Source organism: Archocentrus centrarchus, chromosome 10, assembly GCF_007364275.1.
Source record: "Archocentrus centrarchus isolate MPI-CPG fArcCen1 chromosome 10, fArcCen1, whole genome shotgun sequence".
In the NCBI taxonomy this organism is placed as follows: Eukaryota; Metazoa; Chordata; class Actinopteri; order Cichliformes; family Cichlidae; genus Archocentrus; species Archocentrus centrarchus.
In genome coordinates this window covers 21,637,918-21,653,012 of record NC_044355.1, presented here as the reverse complement: position 1 = coordinate 21,653,012, position 15,095 = coordinate 21,637,918, and the positions used below count along the sequence as shown (strand labels likewise).

The following is a 15,095-nucleotide window of genomic DNA, read 5'->3' as shown; positions in this document are numbered from 1 at the left end:
TTTACAACTATTATGTTTTGGAAATGGGTCTCTCTTGCAAATGAGACAGTCTCAATGGGACGATATGTATAAATAAAGGTTTAAAAAAAGTGACAAAGGGCACAACGACGACACAAACCCAGACCTATGTAATAGGAAGTGCAACGTGTCAGCATCCAATTCACGAATCTTGTGAAAGCTTTGAAAAAAATTAAAATAAAACAAAACAGGAGCGACTTCAACAACTTGCCAGTTTCCCTCCATATGACAAAAAGAGCAAACAGTGGATGAAAATTACTGTTATAGTTACAGGCTGTTAAGGGAGGGCTTTAAGACCCGACATACACCATTTCAGAAAACTAAAACTATTTTCCTATTATGTCACAATAATGTGCAGCTCCTTAAAGTAACTTAAGCTTATTAATGCTTAGTTACTAATATTTTTGAAGTGTGAATCAGTTATGTTATACTTAAAACTTCCAGAGAAAAGACCGACTAGGATACTTTTTTGCTTACATTAGACTCAGGCTGTGTCACTACCAATGCATTATATGCTACTGCTCCCTTGTTTCAATAGATAAAGAAATTAGGTAGTCTGCCACAGTGACAGTTTACTGGGGAAAAAGAATGGAAATGCCCTTCATTTTGTTTGCACTAAATGCTGTTGTCTGCAACCACTAATAAAACATTCAGTATTTTTCCCCTATATCATTAGAAATATCAGAAATTCCCATGAAATACCATGATATGTTTTTGAGGTTATATCACCCACCTCTAATAAAGTTTTATCAAAAGGCTTAACATTTTTTGCAAGCAACACATTTTTTCCCCCCCAAATCTTTACAAACAATCTACAGAGTGAGCCTCCCAAAGGTTAGTAAATCAATTTTAGGCTTTTGAAACCATTTTCTCCCAATTATACAGCCAATAAAAATTCTGTGGTGAAGGAGCATATCTCAACAGCAGCTTCACCACAAACTAGAGTATGCACCCCCCCCCCCCCCCCCCCCAAAAAAAAAGCTACTTCTACCCACATTTTCACAAGATTTATAAACACAGACTAATAAATGTACTTTTCTCAAAAGCTGCAGTTGTTTAACTCTCCTTCATTTGACATAGAAGTAAATCAAAGAATGAAGTAGTAGTGACTCAAACACGCACCCCAAAGCCACGTCCCAAATTTGTCCACATACCTCATTAACTTCGAGGGGTTTTGGTCACGTCATGATTCAGCTTGGTTAGTTCTATAAACTAGCACTCTGACCCAAGTCTAATGTTTCTGTACGAGTCCATGCAAGTCAGGCCTTTGGAGTTAGATTCAGGCAAAATCTCATTTTAAATGTCATGTTTTTCTAGATTGGACAGATACCTGGATGTGTGAGATAGGATAGGTTGTGACTTGTAAGCCACTCATCTGACTTACATCAAAATTGTTGAGGGCATAGGCAAGCTCTCCACCCCCTCCTGGCTGACTGAGTCCTGAGTCTTCAGTTGTAGTGGCCTGGGCAGCATTGGAGATGCCGGAGACTGCGTGTTGCAGCTGCTTGTAGATCAGGTCACGGTTGGCCTTGTACGCGGCCACGTCAGGATGCTGCAGGCAGGCACGGGATGCTGTGTACAGCATGGGGATGTTCCTCTGTAGCACCCCACGGGCAGCAGCCATTTGGTCCTTGTGCTGAACGTCCTTTAGTTCCTAGAAGAATTAAATAAAAAAGAGCAGAAACAATCAAAATAATAAACTTGAAGACAGAATAGTTACAGGAGGCAGTGTGGTAATGTACTTTAGATTCAAAATGGGTTTGTCATGCCCTTACAGAGACGCTAAGTGTAGCAGAGTTTGTTCTGGATGACCCAGATTTTTTTTTCTCCCCTGTGGAAACAGCAGTCATAATCAGGCCAATATAATGTGCCTTTGCAATTTAATACGTCACTATTCAGACTTTAGCATTGTATTGCAATTACATTTTCACAAAAGAGGAAAGAGATAATGATCACTGCGCTGTCATAGATTACATTATTAAAAAAAAAACAACTAGCTTGCTTACACAAAATGAAAGCCTGGCCTCCAAACGGACCACTCCCAAGGCTTTTTTCCACTACCCATTTGCCGATAAGCCCCATTACTTCCTGATTTCACTTTTGTTAAATATTTTCCATCCACAGAAAAAGGTGCAGTTAAAAAAAGTAATTTTCTCTCAAATCTATTAGCGATTAGATGACTCTATAGCCAAGAGGGGACACATACTACATGGATGCTCATTCCCAGAGCAGCGAGTCCACTGTTTAAATTACAGCAGGCTGGGACATTTGAAAAAGGTCACAACCCTACTCTCCCTGTCAGTAAAGTCACATAAATGTCCTAAAACTAATTTCTCGACACAACTTAGGAGCCTTTTACACCATTAAAAAAAACATTAGTTTGAAGTCCCAACTATCTTAAGATGTTAACTTTCCTGGAGTTGGAGGGCTGTGCAATTGACATTTTGGTTTGTTTGATCTTCATTTTCACTTTCAAACAAGGTTTCACTTTTACATTCATAGCCCTATGATGTAGACTGTAATAACTCACAGAAAAAAAAAAAATCTTTCAGGAAAAAAAAATGTTTTCTACTGTGAAATCCATAAACATGTTTAAACAATTTTCATAATTCAATACAAATATAAACTGTAAATTTCAAAAACTTATGTACAAATTTAAACTAACAACTATTTAACACTGCAATGCTTCACGTGCTTTTGAACAACTATTTACAAATCAGATAAGATGTCACTAATTATTTGTGCCACTCCAAAAAACAGTTCCTGTCCACCACAAGACACGACTACACAACATACTAACTATACACCCCAAACAAGCTAAAACTCACTATCGAGATCACCGTCTCTCCTTCACCATTGTCACGCCCACACTTTTACCTGTTGCTCAGCAACCAAATGCTACCAAAAATCCTGTTTTACCATTTCCTGCACCAAACTTGACGATATTCAGGAAAAAAGCATAAGTCTGGTTTCACTTGGCCTATCAGCACAATTTAAAAACTGGTACGTAGTTTGAAGTCTGCACTTTCGACAAGTGGCAAAGGAGACTCGGTGAGGCAGCATCCTGCTGCTATGTCATCTTAGATCTGTGATGTCATGGGAATGCACCTGCACATCCGTCAACTCCAGAGGGTTAATGTAGAATAATTAGAAGGCAATCTCCTCAATCTGACTACCACTTACACCTAATACCTTAGTTGATTTCAAAAGCCTGCTTTATTGTAACCTGTAATAAAAAGAATGTTCATGGTTTCTGGATCTAGTTCTCAAGATAAATTATGGGGCACTTTTCTTCCTTACTCTGACTGCCACTTATTGCTATGCAGTTTGGAGAGCTTTTTGTTATGAGTTACAAGATCACTGATACCCATTCATGTAGCTGATAGATGTCCAACCCAATTAAAGCCAAAACAGATTGTTAAAAGCACATTACCTGCTGTCTCTTGGCAGCCATGATGTTCAGCTTGTCCACCTCTGGTTTCAAGGCCTTGTATTGGATTCCCAAATCCTGCTCTGTTCCTGCATTGCGCACTTTGACCAGATTGTCCTCCACCTGAGCCACGCAGATTTAAAAAGATGTTACAATACTTAAAACAGTAACAGAAAGACATGAATTTCATGAGTGTGAATTACCAGTTTGCACAATACTGAGTGTTAATTGATTAGTAATGTCTATGCTCTCTTTTACAATATGAGTCATGGTTGAGCAATTGAGAGATCAATCCATTCAATCTAGCTGTGATTCAGTGTAGGCCATCATCATAAGTTTCAAGAGTCAGCATGATTTCTATTTGCAGTTAAATAACAAGAGGTTAATGGAGTTACTGACAAATAGAAATATTATTTCAAACTGACTCTACCAACTCTGTACTCACATTTCTATTAGTGACATATAATAAAATTCTAATTAACATACATTATGTAGATGAATTTAACCATCTCACCAGTTTAAGTTGCACAAGAAGTTTGTAGACATCGGACATGTCTGCCAACACCAACAAATGTGTGACTGCTGACAGGAGGGCCCTGGCTGCACGAACCATATTACCCCTCTTCACAGACGAGCAGGGGTCTTCTGCAAATTCTCCAGAAGCCTGCCGCATTGACTCACCTACAGGTAGAAAAACAAAGCAAAACACTTACTCTAAATCTAAAGTTTAAACTGAAACTTTACACGAAAACCTCTTGAAAATTCTTTTGCCGGCACTTGTCCAAAAACAATCATTTTTAACCATTTTGTACTTTCTTTCTGAATCCACAGGCAACTGTGCTTGGGAAGCACTTCTATCTTTCACAGCAACAATAGGAAGAAGAAAAAAAAAAATCCTCCCATTGAGGTGTTAACATGACAATTACACTAAGGCTGTCAAAATATTATTTATGAACTTGACAGTAGTTATTGACCTTTACAAACCTCACACTTTAAAAAACTCAAATAAGATACAAAAAATATATAAAGATTTAAAAAGAAAATTTGAAGTGGATGACAGCAGCTCATCACTAACTAGGAGGTGTATTTGACTATAAAGCCCGTCTCGTATGGGCAACCGCCAGTCTCTGCTGGCCTGTGTCCACTGCAGGATGTCTGCAGGTACAGAAGGGGGCAAAAGGAGCCACAGACGGCAGCAGACTAGTGAGGCTCAGGAGACTTGCACAACAGCCATACGGCGAATGACAGAAAGATGAAGCCAACAGCCAACTGTCATCTGCTACTGAAAGCAGACCAGGTGAATGACTCTGAGCAATCCAGAGAAAAGACAGCTGTAGACAACGATAATCCTTCTAAAGGTTCAACTATATAAATGTCATGAGTTCTAAATAGATATTGTTGACTGAAGGTTCTCTTTTAGTCAGCAAATCAGCTGGAACTCATTGGAAGAGGAAGGGGGGCACAGCTGTAAAGGTGATTAGTGATATAAGACACAAAAGACAAAACCATCCATCCATCCATCCATCCATCCATCCTCTTCCGCTTATCTGGGGCCAGGAGCCTAAGCAGAGAAGCCCAGGCTTCCCTCTCCCCAGCCACCTCCTCCAGCTCATCCGGAGGGACCCCAAGGCGTTCCCAGGCCAGCCGAGAGAATCTCTCCAGCGTGTCCTGGGTCTACCACGAGGCCTCCTCCCAGTGGGACATGCCCGGAACACCTCACCCAAGAGGCGGCCAGGAGGCATCCTAATCAGATGCCCGAGCCACCTCAACTGGCTCCTTTCGATGTGGAGGAGCAGCGGCTATACTCTGAGCCCCTCCCGGATGGCCGCACTCCTCACCTTACCAGGAGAGGCCAGCCACCCTTCGAAGGAAACTCATTTCTGCCGCTTGTATTCGCGATCTTATTCTTTCGGTCACTACCCAAAGCTCGTGACCATAGGTGAGGGTAGGAACGTAGATCGACCGGTAAATCGAGAGCTTCGCTTTTACACTAAGCTCCCTCTTCACCACGACAGACCGGTGCAGCATCCGCATCACTGCAGAAGCAGCCCTGATCCGTCTGTCGATCTCCCACTCCCTTCTCCCATCACTCGTGAACAAGACCCCAAGATACTTGAACTCCTCCACTTGGGGCAAGAACTCGTTCCTGAGCCGGAGAGGGCACTCCAGCTTTTCCGGCTGAGGACCATGGCCTCAGACTTAGAGGTGCTGATTCTCATGCCGGCCGCTTCACACTCGGCTGCGAACCATTCCACTGCGCGCTGGAGGCCACCCCCTGATGAAGCCAACAGGACTGCATCATCTGCAAAGAGCAGAGATGAGACTCAGGCCACCAAGGAAGAAGCCTTCCGCCACCTGGCTACGCCTAGAAATTCTGTCCATAAAAATTATGAACAGAATCGGTGACAAAGGGCAGCCCTGACAGAGTCCAACACCCACAGGAAACGAATCCGACTTATTGCTGGCTATACGGATCAAGCTCTCACTGCGGTTGTACAGAGATTGAATGGCCCGCAACATACGGGCCAGACACCCCATACTCCCACAGGACCTCCCTAAAGGATACCCTGAGGGACACGGTCGAATGCCTTCGCCAAGTCCACAAAGCACATGTAGACTAGTTGGGCAAACTCCCACGCACACTCGAATATCCTTGCGAGGATAAAGAGCTGGTCCAGCGTTCCGCGACCAGGACGAAAACCGCATTGTTCCTCCTGAATCTGAGGTTCAACTAACGGACAGACCCTCCTTTCCAGCACCCTGGCATAGACCTTTCCAGGGAGGCTGAGGAGTGTGATCCCCCGGAAGTTGGAGCACACCCTCCGGTCTCCCTTCTTAAAGATGGGGACCACCACCCCGGTCTGCCAATCCAATGGCACTGCCCCTGATCTCCATGCGATGTTGCAGAGGCATGTCAACCAAAACAGCCCTACAACATCCAGAGCCTTCAGGAACTCAGGGCGAATCTCGTCCAACCCAGGGGCCCTGCCACCAAGGAGTTGTTTAACTACCTCAGTGACCTCACCCCCAGTGATGTTCAAGTCATCTCCCTCGTCCCCAGACTCTGCTTCCACTAAAGAAGGCGTGTCAGTGGGATTCAGGAGGTCCTCGAAGGTGGGAGTTGAAGATCTCCCGGACTGGAGCTTCTGCCAGGCATTCCCAGCGCACCCTCACAATACGTTTAGGTGCGCCAGGTCTGTCCAGCATCTTCCCCAGCCACCTGATCCAACTCACCACCAGGTGGTGATCAGTTGACAGCTCAGGTCCTCTCTTCACCCGAGTGTCCAGAACATACGGCCGCAGATCTGATGATACGATTACAAAAATCGATCATCGACCTGCGACCTAGGGTGTCCTGGTGCCATGTGCACTTTTGGACATCCTTATGTACGAACATGGTGTTCGTTATGGACAAACTGTGGTTTGCACAGAAGTCCAACAACAAAACACCATTCAGGTTCAGATCGGGCAGGCCGTTCTTCCCAATCACGCCCCTCAAGGTCTCACTGTCATTGCCCACATGAGCGTTGAAGTCTCCCAGCAAGACTATGGAGTCACCAGATGGAGCACTCTCCAGCACTCCAAAAAGGGTGGGTACTCTGAACTGTCATTCGGCGCATAAGCGCAAACAACAGTCAGGACCCGTTCCCCAGCCCGAAGGCACAGGGAAACTACCCTCTCGTCCACCGGTGAAAACTCCGACTTACAGGCAGCAAGTCGGGGGGATAAAAGAATACCCAGCCCAGCTCGCCGCCTCTCACCGAGGGCAACTCCAGACTGGAACAGAGTCCAGCCCTTCTCCAGGAGACTGGTTCTAGAGCCCAGGCCATGAGTTGAGGTGAGCCCAACTATATCTAGCTGGTATCTCTCAACCTCACGCACTAGCTCAGGCTCCTTCCCCACCAGAGAGGTAACATTCCATGTCCCAACAGCCAGTCTCGATAGCCGGGGATCGGTCCGCCAGGGCCTCCGCCCAACACACATTGCACCCGATCCCTACGACGCCTCCTGCGGGTGGTGGGCCTACAGGAGGGCCCATGTAACCTCTTCGGGCTGCGCCTGGCCGAGCACCACGGGCTAATGCCCGGCCACCAGACGCTCTCCCTCGAGCTCCCTCCCCAGGCCTGGCTCCAGGGTGGGACCCCGGTAACCCTATCCCAGGCAGGGTAAACTGTTCCCGTGCTGTTACAAACATAAAAAACAAAACAGCTATCACAAAAACTGCATAAAATGCTTTGTGATGAATCACTTTTCTGCTGTACATTAAAAGAAAAAAAAACAAAAAAAAAAACAAGTTTGTTTTTGAAATCTTCATCTGACACAGGCATGTGTTACATGGATTTCTACTTACACACAGACAAACGTGCGCACACACACACACACACACACACACACACAGGAGGTCAAAATCACAACAAAAGCATCACTGTCTGCTCTGTCCAGCACCATGCTTTGTTCTACATTGGATAGGTCTGTACAGTTGACTGGGCACATAAATAGATTCTTTAGTCATGAACAAAGCAGGAAATCAGTAGTTTAATTTAGTGGAGACACAGTCAACCTCAAACAGCCACCAAAAGAAAAAAAAAAAAAAAAAAAACATGCTTGCTTTGTCTACTTTTCTAGCATGTGGTACAGCGCTATAGAAACTGAAGAGGAGATGTGAAAAGCACCATGAACAATTTCCTTAGGCCAGTGTGGGGTGCTGTGGAGGGGGGGACAAAAAAGAAAATGATACATTGTAGTGCAATATTTTACATGGCATACTGTATCAGTCAAGATATTTTATTAAATAATTTTAAATAATCTGTGAACACTATAACAAGAGGGCTCATCCTGAGCATTAGCAGACAACATTAGCCAAGCAAACTTACATTAAATTAACTCAACCAAAAAAAAAAAAAAAAAAAAAAAAACTAATTCTGGACACATTAGCTTGAGAAAGCTCTCTTGATTCAGAGCCAGCTAATGGCTCATTCACACGAGAAAAAAATATGACAGCAACCTCCTTGCATCCAACGTGTCCCTCCTTGCTTGTGAAGGAAAAGTGAGCGTTGAAAGCAAAGCAGCTTGGCTGCTGTGTTCACACTAGGTCCATGCTGCCAAAATACTGCTTAGCATTTGTTCAGAAAAGCAGTTTGAAAGTTTATATAAGCACTACAGCATCAAGTATTTAAGCAAATAGACTTCATCCCAAAAATGATACATTGTTACTGTATGTGGCAAGTGTAAAAAGCTTCAGTCATTCAAAGTGACTGAAGTGTGTCTCAATGAACAACACAGCTGTAAACAAGCTGTGAGCCAGAAGTGTCTGTGGCTTTAGCAGCTCCACATCAGCAGCAACTGACATCAAGTACTGTACCAGCTTTAAAAAACAAAAAAAAAAAAAAAAGACTACACTGCCTCTGATAAATATAAATCAGAATAATAATTTTCCAATAAGTTCATTAATTAGTCACTGTAGTTCTAAAGCAGACCAGCAGTACAATCAGTTAAGATAAGTGAGTGATAAAAAAAGACATTACTAAAACCACAGATAAACAGACAAGGATGTAAACGTTGCCTGGGACATTTACTGAGACACTACTTTCAGTTGAGTCTTCTAACTTTACAGTAAAGAAAGTTTATTTTCAAATGCACGTTTGGACCCCCCCCCACATTTCAGTGAAGTATTGTTTACTTAACTAATGTTCACAACACTCTCACAGATTCTGCCCATTTTACTCTGACAGAGCTAAACCAGTTTGTGCAAATGATCGACAACACAAACCTCAAACACAGTCCGCTACCCTCAGGCTGTTATTCCCCCCTGTGAACAAAATCAATAAGGCCATTTTCAGGGGGCAGATAGTGATCAGTGCTCCTTTAATAAACTTCCATCTGTCTAATGCTCACCTGTGGCCCACCAACTGCATGATGAAATGATTAAAATGTATATCACACAGTAAGCCTCCAAAACAGCAGGGCAGCAAAGACACTGAGAGGGAAGGGCAACAGAGAGAGAACAAGGACAAGAGCAGACAGAAATGGCTGAGTAAAGAGAAAGTCTTTAAAAGACAGGGGGAAAAAATACTTTGCACAACACCCACTTGAGCATGCACTATACAGAGTTTTCATTTATTATTATGTCAGTGAGTTCTTCTTTTTTCCTTTTAAACAGCTGGCAAGCCACAGCTGGGTAGAAAATGCTTTCTGAATCCAGGGTGGTTTTACCCTACTCAATGGCCATATTATCAGTCTAGGCACGCTCCACTGAGCAGCATGGCATAGCTGACAGCCAGGCCTAGGCACCAGCTAACAACAGTCACTGAATTCCAGCCCAGTGACAGCTTACCACAACTACAGTAACATTCCTGGGCACTGAGCACAGCACAGGCTATCTAGCAACATGTCTTCTACCTCCCAACTACTGAGAGCTGAGCTTGAGCAGGGGACATCTAACTCACTGGGCATCTGGGGAGGGGAGGAAAAAAATAAAAAAGGAAAACCAGCTACAAAGATGTCACTTCAGAAGGTGATAACAGCCACCCTCCAGTCATAGCTCCCTGGTCTCAATGTCTCCTAGTGTGTCAAAAGACAGATATGATATACGGAAAAGAAGAGAGTCAATGAGACTTGCTGTGTGGTTGTTAGATGATGGAACCTGCTATCGCAAGACAAATTGTAATTGCATTGGCTGGTGATTTTTATAGTGGATTCCTGTCTTGAGACTTGTGGAAGTCATGAAATTGAATTTGAAATGGCCTGTGCGTGGGAGGCCTCCCACCAGGCAGGTGGATATAGCCATTTAAATAAATTTGACATCACTGGTGACATCTGCAAACTTTTTCCCTGCTCTGGTCTCCGTGGCAACAACTAAAAAGGGAAGCATTTTGATTAAAAAGCAGGAGCAACAGTGCATAGCTCATGTGTCACTTCTGCCACGAGTTTGTAGACCACTAATCACCCCAGTAAGATGACTAATTACACAGAATGTCAGACAAATCTCCACCAACACAAACATCCTCAGATCAATTTTGATGTTATTGTCAATAGTGGGGTTTGTTCTAAAACCACCAAAGGGGGCTGACCTTCCACAAAAGGAAAAAAAATAAATCACCAGAACTGTGATTTTTAACTTTTCCATTTAAAATACATTTTCTTTATCAAGTAGCCCAAAACAACAGGAAATACACTGACTTGTGTTAAGTCTGCTAACACAGACTCTTTGCATCAACTACATGTGAACCAATCATGCTTGCATACAGATTCAACCCTAAAGACCTATTTGGAGCCATGAAAAATCTTAAATATCACCAACTCTGGCTACAACTACACCTTACAGACCTACACAGACATCCAGGTGTGGCAAAAACTCAAGGTAAAATCAAGGTGACTTAAGCCCCATCTTGCTTCTAATAGTGGGCTATTAAAAAGGTACAAAAGTCATCCTCAACCCATTGTGCCAATCATCAAATTACAGTTCACCTCAGAGATAAGTGTAGTATTGTATGGCTGGGTAATGTGTGCAATACTGATACAATTTAAGTAGGAATATATTCAAATTGTAGATGTGAATCCATCTTTCCATAACATACATCTGTCAAAATCTCAAAAACATAACATTAACTATTTTTTTCCAACTGTTGATAATCGACAGTCATTACAGAGCACACAATCTTACAATTACCTGATGATACATAGTAACACAGAATTACTACCAGGATCATTTTCACATTTTATAATTTCTGGCAATGCTGATTTAATTTGTTCTTTATACACATAGTATCTAGAGTCCTTTTATAGTTTATGGCAGCCTGTTCAGTAATGTTTTTTACAAGCCAAGAATACTACACTCTACCCAAAAAATAAATAGTGGGCATATAGAAAGACAAATAAAACAATACTGACTGAATGATATGCATATCTGCATTATATCAACCACATCTTACTTTTTGTTACAGAAGAACATAAAGGAATAGAAAACAGGAGGTTCCACACAAAAATCAAGACTGAAAACTGAGGGTAATTCTCAAGTTCAGATAGCTCCAGAATATCCTAACACTGAGCTAAGGGAACACAGACTTCTGAGGGAAAAATGGTTAAATTAGATCCCACAGAAAGTAAGGCAATGACACTATCTAGCATGAAATGAATCTGAACCATGTGCATGCTTAAACTGAAAGTCTATTAATGGCCTCACTGAAAAACCCATTGCAAAAAGAAATCTATCAGACTCAAATAATAGCCTTATTTCAAGGACTTCTGCTGGGGTAGATGATATATACATAGCTTATGGTTTATTTATCATCCGTCCCATCTTAAGAGGTACTCCGTACAAGCATGAAGCCACACTGTTGCAATATGTATTTTCAATATACCTTGCTTGCGCACATCTTCCACGGCAGCAGTCAGCTCATCCTTGAGGAACTGACTTTCCTTTGCAATCTTTTCGCCTTTTTCAAGGAAGTTCTGGGTAGCAGTCTCCACTGACGCAGCCAAAACATGGGCCTTCTTGGAGCGTCCCTTCCTCTTGTTAGATGGTCCTTTGTTACTGGTGTTTACCAAAGTGGTGACCTATGGCAGGGATTCAAAATATTTTAAGAGAAGAGGCTGGTTCAGGATGTCATAAATTTGAGAAACTACAGTTAATAAATCTCTAATCCCCCCCCCCCCCCCCCCCCCCCCCCCTTTAAAACAGAAAACATAAGACACTGCTGAGTAAAATATCACAATATTAAAATGATGAAATGCAAGAATAAACCAAAGAAAGACAGAAACAATCATATATTTTCACTTTGCTGTACTATGAAATAAGGTGAGTGAAGCACCCTTTTTTAATAATATAAATACTTGATGTATTACCTGTGTGACCAAGGGCTCCAGTAGCCTTTCCACCGCCAGAGTTCGGATCTCCAGACTCTTTGGGTCCCATTTAAAGTTGATGTTAGCTGTGTTGATGCTTGTCATGATGTCTAGTTTACCGTTTATGTCAAAGGCAAAAATTGAAACAAATGACAATGTCAATGAAGCAGCAAGATTTAGACTACATTTTAAAAAGAAGCATCTTTGTCCTCTAATTAACTGATTGTTGCCATAAAAGACTTAAAAATTATAATTTTTCTTCATAAATCAAGATTTTTTTTTTTTTTCAGATTTTCAGACTAGTGTCTAAAAGCCTGTGCATTAAAGAAATTATTAAGGTCCTTGTTAGAGCCAACAGTGCTCCATTCCTCTCAGAATGAATGCCAATGGCAGAGCGCAGCAACACAGTGGCCCAATTTCAATTTCTCTTTTCAGGCAGTGGCTGCAACTCCATTGATTAGCTATCAAACATGGAGGGGCAGGGATAATCAGGACGCCCTGAGGGCTGAGGGGCTTCAACTGAAAAGTTGGTCAGCTGTATTATGTGAAGAATGACAACACCAGCTATTACCCTACAGTATCAACAAAGACACAAAAATATTAAAAGGCACTGGAAGAACATGTTAACCATGGCTTTCTAAATTTATACTGAACTGTTATCTAGGTGAGCTGCTTCAGCCCTTCATTGTTAACCACTTTTCTACTACCCAGTCTGCACTGAGTTTCTACCCATGCAAACTACATTTTCAGAGTGTTCAGCAAAAGGTTGTTTGCCGAAACCCTTGGGTCGCCCACGCAACACGACGCACTTCCATTGAAACTACTCAAAGTTTAAAAAAAAAAAAAAAAAAAAAAAAAGAGCCGGAGGGAGGTTAAATTAGGGTTGTTGTTTTTTTTTTTTGGCTTATTCTGAGAAATTGGGCCAGCGTGGGAGAAACTACATTTACCTCCTCTATATATGGGCGTGGTGCATGTCGCAAAGTGATATCTCCAAATCTGTGCTAATGGAATCGAAACAGTGTCGCAGTCTTGAGACCACTGAGGATACGTGTACGTGATTTGGGCAAGAAAAAAAACTCTCAAACTTTGCCATTTGAAGACACTATTAAGTGTATATAGGCTATACTGTATCCAAACACGCAATACCCAGTAACAAAATAAAAACATATTTAGATAGCACTTGTTAAGAAGCACTAGGATGGGTCAAACACCTGGTCTGCTAACATTAGCTCAACTTCCACCTGTTGCGTAAACTACCTAATGAATCGGCGGTTTTACTCCAAGAAAGCAGCGATAAATGAGGGCATACCAAGTAAAAGATACTCGTATGCAGACTTTATAACCAGTAGCTGTATAATAAACTAATTTCCTTCAGCTTTTAACAGCAGGCCACAGGTCACATTTAAACCAACTTAGCTTAGCGTAGTGTAGGTTACCTGCTGTAACAAACATAGCGCAGTGCTAACGCTAATGCTAAGCGACAAACAACAGCCAGCTTTCATACTGCGAAAACTTTGCCGTCTCACTAGACGGCCCACATAACTCAGTTTTACTCAATTTTAAAGTATTTAATTTACTGTAAATATAACAAAGTATGGTTATATACTTACCGACAACAGTCCGCTAGATAAAGTGGAGTTTAAAAGTTCAAAATGGAGGAGTGGGAATTAGGGAATTCCTTGCGTCAAAAGTTTTCCTCCCGTTTCCTCGCCCCACTGATTCTGTTTAGCTGTGTCGCTCTCTCGCACTAAACACTACAGTTAGACTCAACCCAACAGCGAAAAGTAATACAAGACCTCCAACAAGTCAGCTGAAAAGTTTCGGTTAGGACTATTTCGATGGAGCAGCGTATTACCCAACAATAGATGAGGTAAAAGGAGGAGGAGGGGGGAACTGGGCGGTGACCAAGTTCCTGAATTTCCAGGCAGCGAGGCAGGGCAGCCACAGGCCACAGCAAGTCCATAAAGCAGGAGGTGTTTTGGGCGTGGCGCTCACTGTATGTGTCCATATATGGATTAATTACTGCTTCCATAAAGGCAGGAGCAGGGAAGAACTCTTTCAACTGTTAGGCTAAAGAACGGGCGTCTGACGGGGGAGCCTGATAAATATCAGAATTTCTTCCACATACATTCATTATAGTTAAACCAGAAAGTGTCACCACAGAATAAAATGTGAAATTCTCCTTGAACAAATCAATTCATTATGTTGCATTGTTGTACACTCATGTATTGGACCTGTCTTTAGTTTCCTGTACCACTCAACAACAATGAGTTAGTCTTGGTAACAAACGGCAAGATTTAAGGTTTTTACTGCAGGCAGTGGCTCTTTAGTCTGATGCAGATTTTCTCACTGTGTGTGTCTCTCTCTCTCTCTCTCCCTCGCTGTGTCTCTAGCAGAATGCAAAACAGAGCCTTTTCAAACTGAAACCATCTTTCTGTGAAGTGTCATCCAGATTTTACAGCTATTACACAGTTATTTTACACAGTGCTGTGCAAAAGTTGTTAGAATTGCACAAACTCTTTGTTATTTCCTGTATTTCCATTTAAGTCGGCACATGTTTCAGTAAATCCCATTTTCCTGGCAAAATATGAAGACTTTTGAACAGTACTGCGCCTTCTGTTAACATCCTGGTTATCCTCCTTTTAGTTCTTTCACTTTTAGTATTAATTACATTTAGAGCAGACATTGTCTTGCGTTAATCCGATGCTTGTTTTAAACTAAAACTATGTTTATCTTTTGTTTATGTTTTTTTTTTTTTAATGCTCATGCATTTACATGTTAACAACTAAGAACCCCCTAGGGA

The 15,095-nt window shown here is 42.2% G+C and overlaps 1 protein-coding gene across 1 annotated transcript in view; it reads right to left on the bottom strand.

Moving 5' to 3' along the window:
- ctnna1 (catenin (cadherin-associated protein), alpha 1) overlaps window positions 1–14,215 on the bottom strand; it is an 87,682-nt gene extending 73,467 nt beyond the window's left edge. Inside the window, 6 exon segments of the mRNA XM_030738592.1 lie at window positions 1,403–1,672; window positions 3,452–3,571; window positions 3,963–4,129; window positions 11,809–12,004; window positions 12,293–12,402; window positions 13,903–14,215. Coding sequence (XP_030594452.1) covers window positions 1,403–1,672; window positions 3,452–3,571; window positions 3,963–4,129; window positions 11,809–12,004; window positions 12,293–12,397 — 858 coding nt within the window. The 5' untranslated portion in view covers window positions 12,398–12,402; window positions 13,903–14,215.
- Between the last annotated feature and the right edge of the window lie 880 nt (window positions 14,216–15,095).